Genomic DNA, 23,876 nt, shown 5'->3' with positions numbered 1-23,876 from the left:
CCGCTCTGTCCACCACTCTGCTCTGTCCACCACTCTGTCCACCACCCTCTGTCCACCACTCTGTCCACCACTCTGCTCTGTCCACCCTCTGTCCACCGCTCTGTCCACCACTCTGCTCTGTCCACCACTCTGTCCACCACTCTGCTCTGTCCACCGCTCTGTCCACCACTCTGTCTGTCCACCACTCTGCTCTCTGTCCACCGCTCTGTCACCACTCTGCTCTGTCCACCACTCTGCTCTGTCCACCACTCTGTCCACCACTCTGTCCACCACTCTGTCCACCACTCTGCTGTCCACCACTCTGCTCTGTCCACCACTCTGTCCACCCCTCTGTCCTGTCCACCACTCTGTCCACCACTCTGTCCACCACTCTGTCCACCACTCTGTCCACCACTCTGCTCTGTCCACCACTCTGTCCACCACTCTGTCCACCGCTCTGTCCACCACTCTGCTCTGTCCACCACTCTGCTCTGTCCACCCTCTGTCCACCCCTCTGTCCACCACTCTGTCCACCACTCTGTCCACCGCTCTGTCCACCACTCTGTCCACCACTCTGTCTCTGTCCACCACTCTGTCCACCACTCTGCTCTGTCCACCCCTCTGTCCACCACTCTGCTCTGTCCACCACTCTGTCCACCCCTCTGTCTCTGTCCACCACTCTGCTCTGTCCACCACTCTCTGTCCACCACTCTGTCCACCGCTCTGTCCACCACTCTGTCCACCGCTCTGTCCACCACTCTGCTCTGTCCACCACTCTGCTCTGTCCACCACTCTGCTCTGTCCACCACTCTGTCTGTCCCACCACTCTGTCCCACTCTGTCCTCTGTCCACCGCTCTGTCCACTCTGCTCTGTCCACCCCTGCTCTGTCCACCACTCTGCTCTGTCCACCACTCTGTCCACCACTCTGTCCACCACTCTGTCCACCACTCTGTCCACCACTCTGTCCACCGCTCTGTCCACCACTCTGCTCTGTCCACCACTCTGCTCTGTCCACCACTCTGTCCCCCTCTCTGTCCACCACTCTGTCCACCACTCTGCTCTGTCCACCACTCTGCTCTGTCCACCACTCTGCTGTCCACCACTCTGTCCACCACTCTGTCCACCACTCTGTCCACCACTCTGTCCACCACTCTGCTCTGTCCACCGCTCTGTCCACCGCTCTGTCCACCACTCTGTCCACCCTCTGTCCACCGCTCTGTCCACCACTCTGTCCACCGCTCTGTCCACCACTCTGCTCTGTCCACCGCTCTGTCCACCACTCTGTCCACCACTCTGTCTGCTCTGTCCACCACTCTGCTCTGTCCACCACTCTGCTCTGTCCACCACTCTGTCCACCGCTCTGTCCACCACTCTGTCTCTGTCTGTCACCGCTCTGTCCTGTCCACCACTCTGCTCTGTCCACCACTCTGCTCTGTCCACCACTCTGCTCTGTCCACCACTCTGCTCTGTCCACCACTCTGCTCTGTCCACCACTCTGTCCACCACTCTGTCCACCACTCTGTCCACCGCTCTGTCCACCGCTCTGTCCACCACTCTGCTCTGTCCACCACTCTGCTCTGTCCACCACTCTGCTCTGTCCACCACTCTGCTTCTGTCCACCACTCTGCTCTGTCCACCACTCTGTCCACCACTCTGCTCTGTCCACCACTCTGTCACCGCTCTGTCCACCACTCTGCTCTGTCCACCACTCTGCTCTGTCCACCACTCTGTCCACCACTTCTGTCACCGCTCTGTCCACCACTCTGCTCTGTCCACCCCTCTGCTCTGTCCACCACTCTGTCCACCGCTCTGTCCACTCTGCTCTGTCCACCACTCTGCTCTGTCCACCACTCTCTGTCTCTGTCCACCACTCTCTGTCCACCACTCTGCTCCACCACTCTGCTCTGTCCACCACTCTCTGTCCACCACTCTGCTCTGTCCACCACTCTGCTCTGTCCACCACTCTGCTCTGTCCACCACTCTGTCTGTCCACCACTCTGCTCTGCTCTGTCCACCACTCTGCTCTGTCCACCACTCTGTCCACCGCTCTGTCCACCACTCTGCTCTGTCCACCACTCTGCTCTGTCCACCACTCTGCTCTGTCCACCACTCTGCTCTGTCCACCACTCTGCTCTGTCCACCACTCTGCTCTGTCCACCACTCTGCTCTGTCCACCACTCTGCTCTGTCCACCACTCTGTCCACCACTCTGTCTCTGTCCACCACTCTGTCTCTGTCCACCACTCTGCTCTGTCCACCACTCTGCTCTGTCCACCACTCTCCCACTCTGTCCACCACTCTGTCCACCCTCTGTCCACCACTCTGTCCACCACTCTGCTCACCACCACCTCTGTCCACCACTCTGTCCACCACTCTGTCCCGCTCTGTCCACCACTCTGCTCTGTCCACCACTCTGTCCACCACTCCACCACTCTGTCCCACCACTCTGCTCTGTCCACCACTCTGCTCTGTCCACCACTCTGCTCTGTCCACCACTCTGCTCTGTCCACCGCTCTGTCCACCACTCTGCTCTGTCCACCGCTCTGTCCACCACTCTGCTCTGTCCACCACTCTGCCACCACTCTGTCCACCACTCTGTCCCACCACTCTGTCCACCGCTCTGTCCACCACTTGCTCTGTCCACCACTCTGCTCTGTCCACCACTCTGCTCTGTCCACCACTCTGCTCTGTCCACCCTCTGTCCACCACTCTGCTCTGTCCACCACTCTGTCTGTCCACCACTCCTGCTCTGTCCACTCGCTCTGTCCACCACTCTGTCCACCACTCTGCTCTGTCCACCACTCTGCTCTGTCCACCACTCTGCTCTGTCCCACTCTGCTGCTGTCCACCACTCTCTGTCCACCACTCTGCTCTGTCCACCCTCTGTCCACCACTCTGCTCTGTCCACCACTCTGTCCACCACTCTGCCACCGCTCTGTCCACCACTCTGCTCTGTCCACCACTCTGCTCTGTCCACCACTCTGCTCTGTCCACCACTCTGCTCTGTCCACCACTCTGCTCTGTCCACCACTCTGCTCTGTCCACCACTCTGCTCTGTCCACCACTCTGCTCTGTCCACCGCTCTGTCCACCACTCTGCTCTGTCCACCACTCTGCTCTGTCCACCACTCTGCTCTGTCCACCACTCTGCTCTGTCCACCGTCTGTCCACCACTCTGTCCACCACTCTGCTCTGTCTCTGTCCACCACTCTGCTCTGTCCACCACTCTGCTCTGTCCACCACTCTGCTCTGTCCACCACTCTGTCCACCACTCTGCTCTGTCCACCACTCTGCTCTGTCCACCACTCTGCTCTGTCCACCACTCTGTCTGTCCACCACTCTGTGCTCTGTCCACCACTCTGCTCTGTCCACCACTGCTGTCCACCACTCTGTCCACCACTCTGTCCACCACTCTGTCCCACCACTCTGCTCCACCACTCTGTCCTGTCCACCACTCTGTCCACCACTCTGTCCACCACTCTGTCCACCACTCTGTCCACCACTCTGTCCACCACTCTGTCCACCGCTCTGTCCACCACTCTGTCCACCACTCTGTCCACCACTCTGTCCACCGCTCTGTCCACCACTCTGTCCACCACTCTGTCCACCACTCTGTCCACCACTGTCCACCACTCTGTCCACCGCTCTGTCCACCACTCTGTCCACCGCTCTGTCCACCACTCTGCTGTCCACCACTCTGTCTGTCCACCACTCTGTCCACCACTCTGTCCACCACTCTGTCCACCACTCTGTCCACCACTCTGTCCACCACTCTGTCCACCACTCTGTCCATCTGTCCACCACTCTGTCCACCGCTGCTCTCTGTCCACCACTACCACTTTCCATCCCCTCTACCTTTCTCCCTCTACCTTTCTCTCTCTCTCTCTCTTTTATTTTTTAATTCCCTACTCTCATTCCCTACTCTACTCCGTACTTAAAGTTGGTAATTAGGGTGTTTCCCAGGCTGTGTCTCAAGAGGTCATGACTCATTTCTACTGTTGACTTGGTTGCTCAGTCTGGAACATTCCATGAAGTAGGCCTATACTGGCAAATGTATTCTGAAAGTAGGTAGGGTGAAAGGTACAAACCACTTTCAACCCAGCACCAACACTGTACAACCAAATCCACTGTCTCATATTCAAAACTCTGTATGATTACTTTAGAATTACTTTATTGTCCACCCATAGTTGAAATGTGTATTGTGTTTCACAATGCACATCATTCTGGAGACCATTAAATCAACTATACAAAGTACAAAGGTGACATTTCAGCATTCATTACTATTCTATCACGTGATTATCGTGCAATATCTATGCCCTCCCATCTGATGCCATCTGCTAGGAATTCCCTTCCATTCTATTCCATTCCCTTCCATTCCATTCTATTCCATTCCCTTCCCTTCCCTTCCCTTCCATTCTATTCCATTCCCCTTCCATTCCATTCTATTCCATTCCCTTCCATTTATTCCATTCCCCTTCCATTCCATTCTATTCCATTCCCTTCCCTTCCATTCCATTCTATTCCATTCCCTTCCCTTCCATTCTATTCCATTCCCTTCTATTCCATTCCATTCCCTTCCCTTCTATTCCATTCTATTCCATTCCCTTCCCTTCTATTCCATTCCCTTCCCTTCTATTCCATTCCCTTCCATTCTATTCCATTCCCTTCCCTTCCATTCTATTCCATTCCCTTCTATTCCATTCCATTCCCTTCCCTTCTATTCCATTCTATTCCATTCCATTCCTTCCTTCTATTCCATTCTATTCCATTCCCTTCTATTCCATTCTATTCCATTCTTCCTTCTATTCCATTCCTTCCCTTCTATTCCATTCCCTTCCATTCTATTCCATTCCCCTTCCATTCCATTCTATTCCATTCCCTTCCATTTATTCCATTCCCCTTCCATTCCATTCTATTCCATTCCCTTCTCTTCCCTTCCATTCTATTCCATTCCCTTCCATTCTATTCCATTCCCCTTCCATTCCATTCTATTCCATTCCCTTCCATTTATTCCATTCCCCTTCCATTCCATTCTATTCCATTCCCTTCCCTTCCCTTCCATTCTATTCCATTCCTTCCATTCTATTCCATTCCTTCCCTTCCATTCTATTCCATTCCCTTCTATTCCATTCCATTCCCTTCCTTCTATTCCCTTCTATTCCATTCCCTTCTATTCCATTCTATTCCATTCCCTTCCTTCTATTCCATTCCCTTCCTTCTATTCCTTCCCTTCCATTCTATTCCATTCCCTTCTATTCCATTCCATTCCTTCCTTCTATTCCATTCTATTCCATTCCTTCCTTCTATTCCATTCCTTCCTTCTATTCCATTCCCTTCCATTCTATTCCATTCCCTTCCCTTCCATTCTATTCCATTCCCTTCTATTCCATTCCATTCCTTCCCTTCTATTCCATTCTATTCCATTCCTTCTATTCTATTCCTTCCTTCCATTCTATTCCATTCCCTTCCATTCTATTCCATTCTATTCTATTCCTTTCCATCTCTCTTCTATTCCATTCTATTCTATTCCATTACATTATATTCTATTCTATTCCCTTCTATTCCATTCTATTATATTCCATTCCATTCTATTATATTCTATTCCATTCTATTATATTCTATTCCATTCTATTATATTCCATTCCATTCTATTATATTCCATTCCATTCTGTTCTATTCTATTCCCTTCTATTCCATTCTATTATATTCCATTCCATTCTTTTATATTCTATTCCCTTCTATTCTATTCTATTCCATTCCATTATATTCTGTTCTATTCTTCTATTCCATTCTTCTATTCCATTCTTTCTATTCTATTCCATTCCATTTCTATTCCATTCTATTCTATTCCATTCCATTCTATTATATTCCATTCCATTCTATTCTATTCTATTCTTCTATTCCATTCTATTATATTCCATTCCATTCTATTATATTCTATTTCATTCTATTATATTCTATTCCATTCTGTTCTATTATATTCCCTTCTGTTCTATTCCATTCTATTATATTCCATTCCATTCTATTATATTCTATTCCCTTCTATTCTATTCCATTCCATCTCCCTTCTCCTCTCACAGTATGTTTTCATACCCCTCTGGTCCAGGTCTGCAGAGGGATCATCTAGGATGGCATCTGCTCCTCGATCCACCATCTCCACGCGTCAAGGTCAGAGACACACAGACATATACATCCCTCTTCGGATTGCTAGATGGGCAGTATTTAGTGGTAGAAAGGACTAGCTATCTCTGAGGCTTATTTACGATTGTTAGTTATTGGACTGACTAAAGATGGGCACCATGTATTTGTAACAGACTTTACGATCTAAACACGATGTATAGAGTATTGTTTTAGGATTCTCATAAAGACATTAGAAACCAAACTGATCCTACAGGACATCATCATAAATCATATGTTATGAACCTATCTATTCTGTGTAGATACAGTCCCACCCTCTCCTTCACTGGCCAATCCTGCAGCTTGCTGTCCACCTACAACTGCCACAAACAACCAATCAGCAACTACTCTTTCGCCAAGCACCAACCAGTCAACACTGGGTAAGAAAACATTGATCCGCCTGTCTTACCATACCAGATTAAATACTTCACCTTATCTTCACTTCATAACATTAATGGTACCTGTCATGTTAATGGTACCAGTCTATGTTAATGGTACTTCTATGTTAATGGTACCTGTCTTCATAACCTATGGATAATCACCTGATTTATTCCTTTTCATAAATGGTACCTGTCTCCATTAATGGTACCTGTCTATGTTAATGGTACCTGTCTATGTTAATGGTACCTGTCTATGTTAATGGTACCTGTCTTGTTAATGGTACCTGTCTATGTTAATGGTACCTGTACCTGTTAATGGTACCTGTCATGTTAATGGTACCTGTCTCCATTAATGGTACCTGTCTATGTTAATGGTACCTGTCTATGTTAATGGTACCTGTCTATGTTAATGGTACCTGTCTTCATGTTAATGGTACCTGTCTTCATTAATGGTACCTGTCTATGTTAATGGTACCTGTCTATGTTAATGGTACCTGTCTATGTTAATGGTACCTGTCTATGTTAATGGTACCTGTCACCAATTAAAAATAAATATAATATATGCCATTTAGCTTTTATCCAAAGTTAAGTCATGTGTGCATACATTCTACGTGGTCCCGGGGCTCGAACCCACTACTCTGGCGTTACAAGCGCCATGCTCTACCAACTGAGCTACAGAAGGATGGTACCTGTCTATGTTAATGGTACCTGTCTCCATTAATGGTACCTGTCTATGTTAATGGTACCTGTCTATGTTAATGGTACCTGTCTATGTTAATGGTACCTGTCTCCATTAAATGGTACCTGTCTCCATTAATGGTACCTGTCTATGTTAATGGTACCTGTCTATGTTAATGGTACCTGTCTGTGTTAATGGTACCTGTCTCCATTAATGGTACCTGTATATGTTATCCATTAATGGTACCTGTCTATGTTAATGGTACCTGTCTATGTTAATGGTACCTGTCTATGTTAATGGTACCTGTCTATGTTAATGGTACCTGGTGGTACCTGTCTATGTTAATGGTACCTGTCTATGTTAATGGTACCTGTCTATGTTAATGGTACCTGTCTATGTTAATGGTACCTGTCTATGTTAATGGTACCTGTCTCCATTAATGGTACCTGTCTATGTTAATGGTACCTGTCTATGTTAATGGTACCTGTCTATGTTAATGGTACCTGTCTCCATTAATGGTACCTGTCTATGTTAATGGTACCTGTCTATGTTAATGGTACCTGTCTATGTTAATGGTACCTGTCTATGTTAATGGTACCTGTCTATGTTAATGGTACCTGTCTCCATTAATGGTACCTGTCTATGTTAATGGTACCTGTCTATGTTAATGGTACCTGTCTATGTTAATGGTACCTGTCTATGTTAATGGTACCTGTCTATGTTAATGGTACCTGTCTCCATTAATGGTACCTGTCTATGTTAATGGTACCTGTCTATGTTAATGGTACCTGTCTATGTTAATGGTACCTGTCTATGTTAATGGTACCTGTCTATGTTAATGGTACCTGTCTCCATTAATGGTACCTGTCTATGTTAATGGTACCTGTCTATGTTAATGGTACCTGTCTATGTTAATGGTACCTGTCTATGTTAATGGTACCTGTCTGTGTTAATGGTACCTGTCTCCATTAATGGTACCTGTCTATGTTAATGGTACCTGTCTATGTTAATGGTACCTGTCTATGTTAATGGTACCTGTCTATGTTAATGGTTAATGGTACCTGTCTATGTTAATGGTACCTGTCTCCATTAATGGTACCTGTCTATGTTAATGGTACCTGTCTATGTTAATGGTACCTGTCTATGTTAATGGTACCTGTCTATGTTAATGGTACCTGTCTATGTTAATGGTACCTGTCTCCATTAATGGTACCTAAATGGTACCTGTCTATGTTAATGGTACCTGTCTCCATTAATGGTACCTGTCTATGTTAATGGTACCTGTCTATGTTAATGGTACCTGTCTATGTTAATGGTACCTGTCTCCATTAAATGGTACCTGTCTATGTTAATGGTACCTGTCTATGTTAATGGTACCTGTCTCCATTAAATGGTACCTGTCTCCATGTTAATGGTACCTGTCTATGTTAATGGTACCTGTCTCCATTAAATGGTACCTGTCTATGTTAATGGTACCTGTCTATGTTAATGGTACCTGTCTCCATGTTAATGGTACCTGTCTATGTTAATGGTACCTGTCTCCATTAATGGTACCTGTCTATGTTAATGGTACCTGTCTCCATGTTAATGGTACCTGTCTATGTTAATGGTACCTGTCTATGTTAATGGTACCTGTCTCCATTTAATGGTACCTGTCTCCATTAAATGGTACCTGTCTATGTTAATGGTACCTGTCTATGTTAATGGTACCTGTCTATGTTAATGGTACCTGTCTATGTTAATGGTACCTGTCTCCATGTTAATGGTACCTGTCTATGTTAATGGTACCTTTCTCCATTAATGGTACCTGTCTATGTTAATGGTACCTGTCTATGTTAATGGTACCTGTCTCCATTAATGGTACCTGTCTATGGTTAATGGTACCTGTCTATGTTAATGGTACCTGTCTCCATTAAATGGTACCTGTCTCCATTAAATGGTACCTGTCTATGTTAATGGTACCTGTCTATGTTAATGGTACCTGTCTCCATTAATGGTACCTGTCTATGTTAATGGTACCTGTCTATGTTAATGGTACCTGTCTCCATTTAATGGTACCTGTCTCCATTAATGGTACCTGTCTATGTTAATGGTACCTGTCTATGTTAATGGTACCTGTCTCCATTAAATGGTACCTGTCTCCATTAATGGTACCTGTCTATGTTAATGGTACCTGTCTATGTTAATGGTACCTGTCTATGTTAATGGTACCTGTCTCCATTAATGGTACCCGTCTCCATTAAATGGTACCTGTCTATGTTAATGGTACCTGTCTCCATTTAATGGTACCTGTCTATGTTAATGGTACCTGTCTATGTTAATGGTACCTGTCTCCATTAAATGGTACCTGTCTCCATTAAATGGTACCTGTCTATGTTAATGGTACCTGTCTATGTTAATGGTACCTGTCTATGTTAATGGTACCTGTCTCCATTAATGGTACCCGTCTCCATTAAATGGTACCTGTCTATGTTAATGGTACCTGTCTATGTTAATGGTACCTGTCTCCATTAAATGGTACCTGTCTATGTTAATGGTACCTGTCTATGTTAATGGTACCTGTCTATGTTAATGGTACCTGTCTATGTTAATGGTACCTGTCTCCATTAAATGGTACCTGTCCATTAAATGGTACCTGTCTATGTTAATGGTACCTGTCTATGTTAATGGTACCTGTCTCCATTAATGGTACCTGTCTATGTTAATGGTACCTGTCTATGTTAATGGTACCTGTCTCCATTAAATGGTACCTGTCTCCATTAATGGTACCTGTCTATGTTAATGGTACCTGTCTATGTTAATGGTACCTGTCTATGTTAATGGTACCTGTCTATTAAATGGTACCTGTCTCCATTAATGGTACCTGTCTATGTTAATGGTACCTGTCTATGTTAATGGTACCTGTCTCCATGTTAATGGTACCTGTCTATGTTAATGGTACCTGTCTATGTTAATGGTACCTGTCTATGTTAATGGTACCTGTCTCCATTAAATGGTACCTGTCTATGTTAATGGTACCTGTCTATGTTAATGGTACCTGTCTATGTTAATGGTACCTGTCTCCATTAATGGTACCTGTCTATGTTAATGGTACCTGTATCCATTAATGGTACCTGTCTACGTTAATGGTACCTGTCTATGTTAATGGTACCTGTCTATGTTAATGGTACCTGTCTATGTTAATGGTACCTGTCTCCATTAATGGTACCCGTCTCCATTAATGGTACCTGTCTATGTTAATGGTACCTGTCTATGTTAATGGTACCTGTCTCCATTAATGGTACCTGTCTATGTTAATGGTACCTGTCTATGTTAATGGTACCTGTCTCCGTTAAATGGTACCTGTCTATGTTAATGGTACCTGTCTATGTTAATGGTACCTGTCTATGTTAATGGTACCTGTCTCCGTTAAATGGTACCTGTCTATGTTAATGGTACCTGTCTCCATTAAATGGTACCTGTTTCCATTAATGGTACCTGTCTATGTTAATGGTACCTGTCTATGTTAATGGTACCTGTCTATGTTAATGGTACCTGTCTATGTTAATGGTACCTGTCTATTTAATGGTACCTGTCTATGTTAATGGTACCTGTCTCCATTAAATGGTACCTGTCTCCATTAATGGTACCTTTCTCCATCCTCTCTTGTAGAAGTAAGTAGTCCAGTCCCTACACTGCGCAGCATCAACAAGAAGGCCAAGTCCAGGCCTATGGACAAGGACGGACGCTACCGGAACCGTCTCAGCCACACCTCCGCTCCCATCTACCTGTCCAAGGCTAAGAAACCTGCCCCTGCACAGGACCTGGGGGTGTAGGGGGATGGTACCTGTCAACAACCGACTGCCTGGACCTGGTGGGCCTGAAGACCAGCACACTGCCCCTGCCTCAGAGACAACGCAGGGACAACACACACATCAGCACGGAGGAGGAAACAGGAGGAAGATCTGTCCCCTTCCCTTATAGATCTGCACATCCTGGAGACAAACCAACACATTTCATCACACAACTGTCCCCATTCTGACAGCTGCAGGTGGGTCTACCTGTGTGGTTCTCTACACAGCTGTGGGTCTGCCTGTGTGGTTCTCTACACAGCTGTGGGTCTACCTGTGTGGTTCTCTACACAGCTGTGGGTCTACCTGTGTGGTTCTCTACACAGCTGTGGGTCTGCCTGTGTGGGGGGTCTACACAGCTGTGGTGGTTCTCTACACAGCAGTGAGTCTACCTGTGTGGTTCTCTACACAGCTGTGGGTCTGCCTGTGTGGTTCTCTACACAGCTGTGGAGTCTACCTGTGGGTTCTCTACACAGCTGTGGGTCTGCCTGTGTTTCTCTACACAGCCTGTGACAAACTACCTGTGTGGTTCTCTACACAGCTGTCCCTGCCTGTGGTTCTCTGCACAGCTGTGGGTCTACCTGTGTGGTTCTCTACACAGCTGTGGGTCTGCCTGTGTGGTTCTCTACACAGCTGTGGGTCTGCCTGTGTGGTTCTCTACACAGCTGTGGGTCTGCCTGTGTGGTTCTCTACACAGCTGTGGGTCTACCTGTGTGGTTCTCTACACAGCTGTGGGTCTGCCTGTGTGGTTCTCTACACAGCTGTGGGTCTACCTGTGTGGTTCTCTACACAGCTGTGGGTCTACCTGTGTGGTTCTCTACACAGCTGTGGGTCTGCCTGTGTGTTCTCTACACAGCTGTGGGTCTACCTGTGTGGTTCTCTACACAGCTGTGGGTCTGCCTGTGGGTTCTCTACACAGCTGTGAGTCTACCTGTGTGGTTCTCTACACAGCTGTGAGTCTGCCTGTGTGGTTCTCTACACAGCTGTGGTTCTCTACACAGCTGTGGGTCTGCCTGTGTGGTTCTCTACACAGCTGTGGGTCTACCTGTGTGGTTCTCTACACAGCTGTGGGTCTACCTGTGTGGTTCTCTACACAACTGTGGGTCTGCTTCTGTGTGGTTCTCTACACAGCTGTGGGTCTGCCTTCTGTGGTTCTCTACACAGCTGTGGGTCTACCTGTGTGTTCTCTACACAGCTGTGGGTCTACCTGTGTGGTTCTCTACACAGCTGTGGGTCTACCTGTGTGGTTCTCTACACAGCTGTGGGTCTGACTGTGTGGTTCTCTACAGCTGTGAGTCTGACTGTGTGGTTCTCTACAGCTGTGAGTCTGACTGTGTGGTTCTCTACACAGTGTGGTTCTCTACACAGCTGTGAGTCTGCCTGTGTGGTTCTCTACACAGCTGTGGGTCTACCTGTGTGGTTCTCACACAGCTGTGGGTCTGCCTGTGTGGTTCTCTACACAGCTGTGGGTCTGCCTGTGTGGTTCTCTTAAGACTGTATTGGTAAGTGTGGGTCTCTGTGTGGTTCTCTACAGCTGTAATTCAATACATGGCACTATGTGGTTCTACACAGCTGTGAGTCTGACTGTGTGGTTCTCTACACAGCTGTGAGTCTGACTTGTGGTTCTCTAATAGCTGTGAGTCTGTCTGTGTGGTTCTCACACTTTGTGTGTGGTTACATGACACTATGTGGAATACATGACTGTATTGGTATGTAGATCAACTGTAATTCAATACATGACACTATGTGGAATACATGACACTATGTGGAATACATGACACTTTGTGGAATACATGACACTTTGTGGAATACATGACACTATGTGGAATACATGACACTATGTGGAATACATGACACTATGTGGAATACATGACACTATGTGGAATACATGACACTATGTGGAATACATGACACTATGTGGAATACATGACACTATGTGAATACATGACACTATGGAATACATTTACTAGTCATGACACTTGTGGAATACATGACACTATGTGGAATACATGACACTTTATGCAGACTATGGAATACATGACACTATGTGGGAATACATGACACTATGTGGAATACATGACACTACATTACATTACATTTAAGTCATTTAGCAGACTATGTGGAATACATGACACTATGTGGAATACATGACACTATGTGGAATACATGACACCAGGTAGATATTGTGGGACTGCAATGTATAATGATTTTCGGTTTTGTCAACAGCTATTCAGTATCACTCCAAGGAACCAGGAACTCCTCCATGTCACAAATCACTCTACACATGAGGTGAGTACACATGGCCTGCTCCACACATTCACCTGAACCAACACGGCCTGCTCCACACATTCACCTGAACCAACACGGCCTGCTCCACACATTCACCTGAACCAACACGGCCTGCTCCACACATTCACCTGAACCAACGCAGCCTTCTGCACACATTCACCTGAACCAACGCGGCCTGCTCCACACATTCACCTGAACCAACACGGCCTGCTCCACACATTCACCTGAACCAACGCGGCCTGCTCCACACATTCACCTGAACCAACGCGGCCTGCTCCACACATTCACCTGAACCAACGTGGCCTGCTCCACACATTCACCTGAACCAACGCGGCCTGCTCCACACATTCACCTGAACCAACACGGCCTGCTCCACACAGTCACCTGAACCAACGCGGCCTGCTCCACACATTCACCTGAACCAACACGGCCTGCTCCACACATTCACCTGAACCAACGCGGCCTACTCCACACATTCACCTGAACCAACACGGCCTGCTCCACACATTCACCTGAACCAACGGCCTGCTCCACACATTCACCTGAACCAACACGGCCTGCTCCACACATTCACCTGAACCAACGCGGCCTGCTCCACACATTCACCTGAACCAACGCGGCCTGCTCCACACATTCACCTGAACCAACGCGGCCTGCTCCACATTCACCTGAACCAACCCGCCTGCTCCACACATTCACCTGAACCAACGCGGCCTGCTCCACACATTCACCTGTACCAACGCGGCCTGCTCCACACATTCACCTGAACCAACACGGCCTGCTCCACACATTCACCTGAACCAACGCGGCCTGCTCCACATTCACCTGAACCAACGCGGCCTGCTCCACACATTCACCTGAACCAACGCGCCTGCTCCACACATTCACCTGAACCAACGCGGCCTGCTCCACACATTCACCTGAACCAACGCGGCCTGCTCCACACATTCACCTGAACCAACGCGGCCTGCTCCACACATTCACCTGAACCAACGTGGCCTGCTCCACACATTCACCTGAACCAACGCGGCCTGCTCCACACATTCACCTGAACCAACACGGCCTGCTCCACACAGTCACCTGAACCAACGCGGCCTGCTCCACACATTCACCTGAACCAACGTGGCCTGCTCCACACATTCACCTGAACCAACGCGACCTGCTCCACACATTCACCTGAACCAACACGGCCTGCTCCACACAGTCACCTGAACCAACGCGGCCTGCTCCACACATTCACCTGAACCAACACGGCCTGCTCCACACATTCACCTGAACCAACGCGGCCTACTCCACATTCACCTGAACCAACACGGCCTGCTCCACACATTCATTGAACCAACACGTGCCTGCTCCACACATTCACCTGAACCAACACGGCCTGCTCCACACATTCACCTGAACCAACGCGGCCTGCTCCACACATTCACCTGAACCAACGCGGCCTGCTCCACACATTCACCTGAACCAACGCGCCTGCTCCACACATTCACCTGAACCAACCCGGCCTGCTCCACACATATCACCTGAACCAACGCGGCCTGCTCCACACATTCACCTGTACCAACGCGGCCTGCTCCACATTCACCTGAACCAACACGGCCTGCTCCACACATTCACCTGAACCAACGCGGCCTGCTCCTCACATTCAACCAACGCGAACCATACATTCACCTGAACCAACACGGCCTGCTCCACACATTCCCCTGAACCAACACGGCCTGCTCCACACATTCACCTGAACCAACAGGCCTGCTCCCATTCACCTGTACCAACGCGGCCTGCTCCAATCAAATTTATTTGATAACGCCCTGCTCCACACATTCACCTGAACCAACGCGCCTGTCCACACATTCACCTGAACCAACGCCCAAACTCCACACATTCACCTGAACCAACGCGGCCTGCTCCACACATTCACCTGAACCAACGGCCTGCTCCAAACCTGAACCAACGCGGCCTGCTCCTCATTCACCTGGAACCAACGCGGCCTGCTCCATACATTCACCTGAACCAACACGGCCTGATGTTCACAATTCCCCCTGAACCAACACGGCCTGCTCCACACATTCACCTGAACCAACGCGGCCTGCTCACACATTCACCTGGACCAACGCGGCCTGCTCCACACATTCACCTGAACCAACGCGCCCTGCTCCACACATTCACCTGAACCAACACGGCCTGCTCCACACATTCACCTGAACCAACGAAAGCCTGCTCCACATTCACCTGAACCAACGTGGCCTGCTCCACACATTCACCTGAACCAACGCGGCCTGCTCCACACATTCACCTGAACCAACGCGGCCTGTTCAACATTCACCTGAACCACCACGGCCTTTCTGACAGCTACAGTATATCTACCATTCACCTGACAGCTACAGTATATCTACCATTCACCTGACAGCTACAGTATATCTACCATTCACCTGACAGCTACAGTATATCTACCATTCACCTGACAGCTACAGTATATCTACCGCTCTGACAGCTCCATATCTACCATTCACCTGACAGCTACAGTATATCTACCGTTCACCTGACATGGTTCTAGGGCTATCTCCGTATTCACCTGAAGCTACAGTATATCTACCATTCACCTGACAGCTACAGTATATCTACCATTCACCTGACAGCTACAGTATATCTACCATTCACCTGACAGCTACAGTATATCTACCATTCACCTGACAGCTACAGTATATCTACCGTTCTGACAGCTACAGTATATCTACCATTCACCTGACAGCTACAGTATATCTACCATTCTGACAGCTACAGTATATCTACCATTCACCTGACAGCTACAGTATATCTACCATTCACCACTAGTTCTGGAAAATCTACAACTGACAGCTACAGTATATCTACCATTCTGACAGCTACAGTATATCTACCATTCACCTGACAGCTACAGTATATCTACCATTCACCTGACAGCTACAGTATATCTACCATTCACCTGACAGCTACAGTATATCTACCATTCACCTGACAGCTACAGTATATCTACCGTTCACCTGACAGCTACAGTATATCTACCATTCACCTGACAGCTACAGTATATCTACCATTCACCTGACAGCTACAGTATATCTACCATTCACCTGACAGCTACAGTATATCTACCATTCACCTGACAGCTACAGTATATCTACCATTCACCTGACAGCTACAGTATATCTACCATTCACCTGACAGCTACAGTATATCTACCATTCACCTGACAGCTACAGTATATCTACCATTCACCTGACAGCTACAGTATATCTACCATTCACCTGACAGCTACAGTATATCTACCATTCACCTGACAGCTACAGTATATCTACCATTCACCTGACAGCTACAGTATATCTACCATTCACCTGACAGCTACAGTATATCTACCATTCACCTGACAGCTACAGTATATCTACCATTCACCTGACAGCTACAGTATATCTACCATTCACCTGACAGCTACAGTATATCTACCATTCACCTGACAGCTACAGTATATCTACCATTCACCTGACAGCTACAGTATATCTACCATTCTGACAGCTACAGTATATCTACCATTCACCTGACAGCTACAGTATATCTACCATTCACCTGACAGCTACAGTATATCTACCATTCACCTGACAGCTACAGTATATCTACCATTCACCTGACAGCTACAGTATATCTACCATTCACCTGACAGCTACAGTATATCTACCATTCACCTGACAGCTACAGTATATCTACCATTCACCTGACAGCTACAGTATATCTACCATTCACCTGACAGCTACAGTATATCTACCATTCACCTGACAGCTACAGTATATCTACCATTCACCTGACAGCTACAGTATATCTACCATTCACCTGACAGCTACAGTATATCTACCATTCTGACAGCTACAGTATATCTACTGTTCTGACAGCTACAGTATATCTACCATTCACCTGACAGCTACAGTATATCTACCGTTCTGACAGCTACAGTATATCTACCATTCACCTGACAGCTACAGTATATCTACCATTCACCTGACAGCTACAGTATATCTACCATTCACCTGACAGCTACAGTATATCTACCATTCACCTGACAGCTACAGTATATCTACCATTCTGACAGCTACAGTATATCTACCATTCACCTGACAGCTACAGTATATCTACCATTCACCTGACAGCTACAGTATATCTACCATTCACCTGACAGCTACAGTATATCTACCATTCACCTGACAGCTACAGTATATCTACCATTCACCTGACAGCTACAGTATATCTACCATTCACCTGACAGCTACAGTATATCTACCATTCACCTGACAACTACAGTATATCTACCATTCACCTGACAGCTACAGTATATCTACCATTCACCTGACAGCTACAGTATATCTACCATTCACCTGACAGCTACAGTATATCTACCATTCACCTGACAGCTACAGTATATCTACCATTCACCTGACAGCTACAGTATATCTACCATTCACCTGACAGCTACAGTATATCTACCGTTCACCTGACAGCTACAGTATATCTACCGTTCACCTGACAGCTACAGTATATCTACCATTCACCTGACAGCTACAGTATATCTACCATTCACCTGACAGCTACAGTATATCTACAATTCACCTGACAGCTACAGTATATCTACCATTCTGACAGCTACAGTATATCTACCATTCTGACAGCTACAGTATATCTACCATTCACCTGACAGCTACAGTATATCTACCATTCACCTGACAGCTACAGTATATCTACCGTTCACCTGACAGCTACAGTATATCTACCATTCACCTGACAGCTACAGTATATCTACCATTCACCTGACAGCTACAGTATATCTACCATTCTGACAGCTACAGTATATCTACCATTCACCTGACAGCTACAGTATATCTACCATTCACCTGACAGCTACAATATATCTACCATTCACCTGACAGCTACAGTATATCTACCATTCACCTGACAGCTACAGTATATCTACCATTCTGACAGCTACAGTATATCTACCATTCACCTGACAGCTACAGTATATCTACCATTCACCTGACAGCTACAGTATATCTACCATTCACCTGACAGCTACAGTATATCTACCATTCACCTGACAGCTACAGTATATCTACCATTCACCTGACAGCTACAGTATATCTACCATTCACCTGACAGCTTCCCACAGTATATCTACCATTCACCTGACAGCTACAGTATATCTACCATCTCTGACAGCTACAGTATATCTACCGCTCTGACAGCTACTGTCATGTTTTGTCATTAATTCATCATGTCTGTCCTGTGCTTCCCCTTCTATTCGCTTTCCCTCTTGCTGGTCTTATTAGGTTCTTTCCCTCTTTTATCCTCTCTCTCTCCTCCCTCTCTTCTCACTCTCTCGCTCTCTTCTCTCTACGTTCCGTTCCTGCTCCCAGCTGTTCCTATTCCCTAATCATCATTTAGTCTTTACACCTGTTCCCGATCCTTTTCCTGATTAGAGTCCCTATTTCTCTCCTTGTTTTCCGTACCTGCCCTGTCGGATCCTCATCTATAATTCACCGTGCTGTGTCTATGTTTTTGCCCTGTCGTGTCGTGTTTCCCTCAGATGCTGCGTGGTGAGCAGGGTGTCTGAGTCTGCTAGGTTCAAGTGCCTTCCCGAGGCAACCTGCAGTTCTCAATCAAGTCTCCAGTCTGTTCTCGTCTTTACGAGTAGTATTATGCTTTTTGTTTTGTAAAGTTTCTTACTGGATTAAAAACTCTGTTTTCGCCAAATCGCTTTTGGGTCCTCATTCACCTGCATAACAGAAGGATCCGACCAAGGAATGGACCAGCGACTACAGGCGCTCGTAACACTGCCGTCGAGATCCAAGGAGCCATGCTCGGCAGACACGAGCAGGAATTGTCTGCTGCTCGCCATGCCGTGGAGAACCTGGCCGCTCAGGTTTCCGACCTCTCTGGACAGTTCCAGAGTCTTCGTCTCGTGCCACCTGTTACTTCCTGGCCTGCCGAGCCTCCAGAACCTAGGGTTAATAACCCACCTTGCTACTCCGGGCAGCCCACTGAGTGCCGCTCCTTTCTCACCCAGTGTGAGATTGTGTTCTCTCTCCAACCCAACACATACTCTAGAGAGAGAGCTCGGGTTGCTTACGTCATTTCACTCCTTACTGGCCGGGCCCGAGTGGGGCACAGCTATCTGGGAGGCAAGGGCTGATTGTTCTAACAATTACCAGAACTTTAAAGAGGAGATGATTCGGGTTTTGACCGTTCAGTTTTTGGTGGGGAGGCTTCTAGGGCCCTGGCTTCCCTATGCCAAGGTGATCGATCCATAACGGATTACTCTATAGAGTTTCGTACTCTTGCTGCCTCTAGTGACTGGAACGAGCCGGCGCTGCTCGCTCGTTTTCTGGAGGGACTCCACACAGTGGTCAAAAGATGAGATTCTCTCTCGGGAGGTTCCTTCCAGTGTGGACTCTTTGATTGCTCTCGCCATCCGCATAGAGCGACGGGTAGATCTTCGTCACCAGGCTCGTGGAGGAGAGCTCGCATCAACGGTGTTTCCCTGCTCCGCATCGCAACCATCTCCCTCCTCTGGCTCTGAGACTGAGCCCATGCAGCTGGGAGGGATTCGCATCTCGACTAAGGAGAGGACGGAGGATCACCAACCGCCTGTGCCTCTATTGCGGATTTGATGGACATTTTGTTAATTCATGTCCAGTAAGAGGCCAGAGCCCATCAGTAGCGGAGGCTACTGGTGGCGCTACTACTCAGGTCTCTTCATCTAGATCCTGTGTACTACTATGTCGGTCCATCTACGCTGGACCGGTTCGGGGTGCTACATGCAGTGCCTTGATTGACTCTGGGGCTGAGGGTTGTTTCATGGACGAAGCATGGGTTCGGAAACATAACATTCCTTTCAGACAGTTAGACAAGCCTACGCCCATGTTTGCCTTAGATGGTAGTCATCTTCCCAGTATCAGATTTGAGACACTACCTTTAACTCTCACAGTATCTGGTAACCACAGTGAGACTATTTCTTTTTGATTTTTCGTTCACCTTTCACACCTGTTGTTTTGGGTCATCCCTGGCTAGTATGTCATAATCCTTCTATTAATTGGTCTTGTAATTCTATCCTATCCTGGAACGTATCTTGTCATGTGAAGTGCTTAATGTCTGCCATCCCTCCCATTTCTTCTGTCCCCACTTCTCAGGAGGAACCTGGCGATTTGACAGGAGTGCCGGAGGAATATCATGATCTGCGCACGGTCTTCAGTCGGTCCCGAGCCAACTCCCTTCCTCCTCACCGGTCGTATGATTGTAGTATTGATCTCCTTCCGGGGACCACTCCTCCTCGGGGTAGACTATACTCTCTGTCGGCTCGAACGTAAGGCTCTCAGGATTATTTATCTGTGTCTCTTGACGCCGGTACCATAGTGCCTTCTTCCTCTCCGGCCGGGGCGGGGTTTTTTTTGTTAAGAAGAAGGACGGTACTCTGCGCCCCTGCGTGGATTATCGAGCTGAATGACATAACGGTTAAGAATCGTTTATCAGCTTCCCCTTATGTCATCAGCCTTCGAGATTCTGCAGGGGCCAGGTCTTTACTAAGTTGGACCTTCATAACGCTTACCATCTCGTGCGCATCAGAGAGGGGGCGAGTGGAAAACGGCGTTTAACACTCCGTTAGGGCATTTTGAGTACGGGTTCTGCCGTTTGGTCTCGCCAATGCGCCAGCTGTTTTTCAGGCATTAGTTAATGATGTTCTGAGAGACATGCTGAACATCTTTGTTTTTTGTCTATCTTGACGATATCCTGATTTTTTCACCGTCACTCGAGATTCATGTTCAGCACGTTCGACGTGTTCTACAGCGCCTTTTAGAGAATTGTCTCTACGTAAAGGCTGAGAAGTGCTCTTTTCATGTCTCCTCCGTTACTTTTCTCGGTTCCGTTATTTCCGCTGAAGGCATTCAGATGGATTCCGCTAAGGTCCAAGCTGTCAGTGATTGGCCCGTTCCAAGGTCACGTGTCGAGTTGCAGCGCTTTTTAGGTTTCGCTAATTTCTATCGGCGTTTCATTCGTAATTTCGGTCAAGTTGCTGCCCCTCTCACAGCTCTTACTTCTGTCAAGACGTGTTTTAAGTGGTCCGGTTCCGCCCAGGGAGCTTTTGATCTTCTAAAAGAACGTTTTACGTCCGCTCCTATCCTCGTTACTCCTGACGTCACTAGACAATTCATTGTCGAGGTTGTCCCTCCAGAGGTAGGCGTGGGAGCCATTCTATCCCAGCGCTTCCAGTCTGACGATAAGGTTCATCCTTGCGCTTATTTTTCTCATCGCCTGTCGCCATCTGAGCGCAACTATGATGTGGGTAACCGTGAACTGCTCGCCATCCGCTTAGCCCTAGGCGAATGGCGACAGTGGTTGGAGGGGCGACCGTTTCCTTTGTCGTTTGGACAGACCATAAGAACCTTGAGTACATCCGTTCTGCCAAAAGACTTAATGCCCGTCAAGCTCGTTGGGCGTTGTTTTTTCGCTCGTTTCGAGTTTGTGATTTCTTACCGTCCGGGTAGCCAAGAACACCAAGCCTGATGCCTTATCCCCGTCTGTTTAGTTCTTCTGTGGCTTCTGCTGATCCAGGGATTCTTCCTTATGGGCGTGTTGTCGGGTTGACAGTCTGGGAATTGAAAGACAGGTTAAGCAAGCACTCACGCACACTGCGTCGCCGCGCGCTTGTCCTAGTAACCTCCTTTTCGTTCCTGTTTCCACTCGTCTGGCTGTTCTTCAGTGGGCTCACTCTGCCAAGTTAGCTGGTCATCCCGGTGTTCGAGGCACTCTTGCGTCTATTAAGCCAGCGCTTTTGGTGGCCGACTCAGGAGCGTGACACGCGCCGTTTCGTGGCTGCTTGTTCGGACTGCGCGCAGACTAAGTCGAGGTAACTCTCCTCCTGCCGGTCGTCTCAGACCGCTCCCCATTCCCTTCTCGACCATGGTCTCACATCGCCCTAGACTTCATTACCGGTCTGCCTTTGTCTGCGGGAAGACTGTGATTCTTACGGTTGTCGATAGGTTCTCTAAAGCGGCACATTTCATTCCCTCGCTAAACTTCCTTCCGCTAAGGAGACGGCACAAATCATTATCGAGAATGTGTTCAAATTCATGGCCTCCCGTTAGACGCCGTTTCAGACAGAGGCCCGCAATTCACGTCACAGTTTTGGAGGAGTTCTGTCGTTTGATTGGTGCGTCCGTCAGTCTCTCTTCCGGGTTTCATCCCCAGTCTAGCGGTCAAGCAGAGGGGCAATCAGACGATTGGTCGCATACTACGCAGCCTTTCTTTCAGAAACCCTGCGTCTTGGGCAGAACAGCTCCCCTGGGCAGAATACGCTCACAATTCGCTTCCTTCGTCTGCTACCGGGTTATCTCCGTTTCAGAGTAGTCTGGGTTACCAGCCTCCTCTGTTCTCATCCCAGCTTGCCGAGTCCAGCGTTCCCTCCGCTCAAGCGTTTGTCCAACGTTGTGGCGCACCTGGAAGGAGGGTGAGGTCTGCACTTTGCCGCTACAGGGCACAGACTGTGAGCCGCCAATAAACGCAGGATTAAGAGTCCAAGGTATTGTTGCGGCCAGAGAGTGTGGCTTTCACTCGCAACCTTCCTCTTACGACAGCTTCTCGTAAGTTGACTCCGCGGTTCATTGGTCCGTTCCGTGTCTCCCAGGTCGTCAATCCTGTCGCTGTGCGACTACTTCTTCCGCGACATCTTCGTCGCGTCCATCCTGTCTTCCATGTCTCCTGTGTCAAGCCCTTTCTTCGCACCCCCGTTCGTCTTCCCTCCCCCTCCCGTCCTTGTCGAGAGCGCACCTATTTACAAGGTACATAAGATCATGGACATGCGTTCTCGGGGACGGGGTCACCAATACTTAGTGGATTGGGAGGGTTACGGTCCTGAGGAGAGGAGTTGGGTTCCGTCTCGGGGCGTGCTGGACCCGTTCACTCATTGATGATTTCCTCCGTTGCCGCCAGGATTCCTCCTCGAGTGCGCCAGGAGGCGCTCCGGTGGTGGGGGGTACTGTCATGTTTTGTCATTAATTATCATGTCTTGTCCCTGTGCTTCCCCTTCTATTCGTTTCCCTCTGCTGGTCTTATTAGGTTCTTTCCCTCTTTTTATCCCTCTCTCTCCCCCTCCCTCTCTCTCTCTCTCGCTCTCTCTTCTCTCTATCGTTCCGTTCCTGCTCCCAGCTGTTCCTATTCCCCTAATCATCATTTAGTCTTCCCACACCTGTTCCGATCCTTTTCCCTGATTAGAGTCCCTATTTCTCTCCTTGTTTCCCGTACCTGCCCTGTCGGATCCTCATCTATAATTCACCATGCTGTGTCTATGTTTTGCCCTGTCGTGTCGTGTTTCCCTCAGATGCTGCGTGGTGAGCAGGTGTCTGAGTCTGCTAGGTTCAAGTGCCTTCCCGAGGCAACCTGCAGTTCTCGATCAAGTCTCCAGTCTGTTCTCGTCTTTACGAAGTAGTATTATACTTTTTTGTTTTGTAAAGTTTCTTACTGGATTAAA

At 47.9% G+C, this 23,876-nt stretch overlaps 1 protein-coding gene across 1 annotated transcript in view; it reads left to right on the top strand.

The window, feature by feature from the left end:
- The window catches only part of LOC124027923 (myelin regulatory factor-like), a 31,339-nt gene extending 20,310 nt beyond the window's left edge, over window positions 1-11,029 (top strand). Inside the window, exons 9-11 of the mRNA XM_046340126.1 lie at window positions 6,085-6,146; window positions 6,419-6,535; window positions 10,866-11,029. Coding sequence (XP_046196082.1) covers window positions 6,085-6,146; window positions 6,419-6,535; window positions 10,866-11,029 — 343 coding nt within the window. The remainder of the gene's footprint in view (window positions 1-6,084; window positions 6,147-6,418; window positions 6,536-10,865) is intronic.
- The last annotated feature ends 12,847 nt before the right edge of the window (window positions 11,030-23,876 follow it).

The sequence above is a fragment of the Oncorhynchus gorbuscha genome, unplaced genomic scaffold (genome assembly GCF_021184085.1).
Source record: "Oncorhynchus gorbuscha isolate QuinsamMale2020 ecotype Even-year unplaced genomic scaffold, OgorEven_v1.0 Un_scaffold_3559, whole genome shotgun sequence".
Classification (NCBI taxonomy): domain Eukaryota; kingdom Metazoa; phylum Chordata; class Actinopteri; order Salmoniformes; family Salmonidae; genus Oncorhynchus; species Oncorhynchus gorbuscha.
Note: the sequence above shows the minus strand (reverse complement) of the source record. Positions and strands in the feature narration are given on the sequence as shown.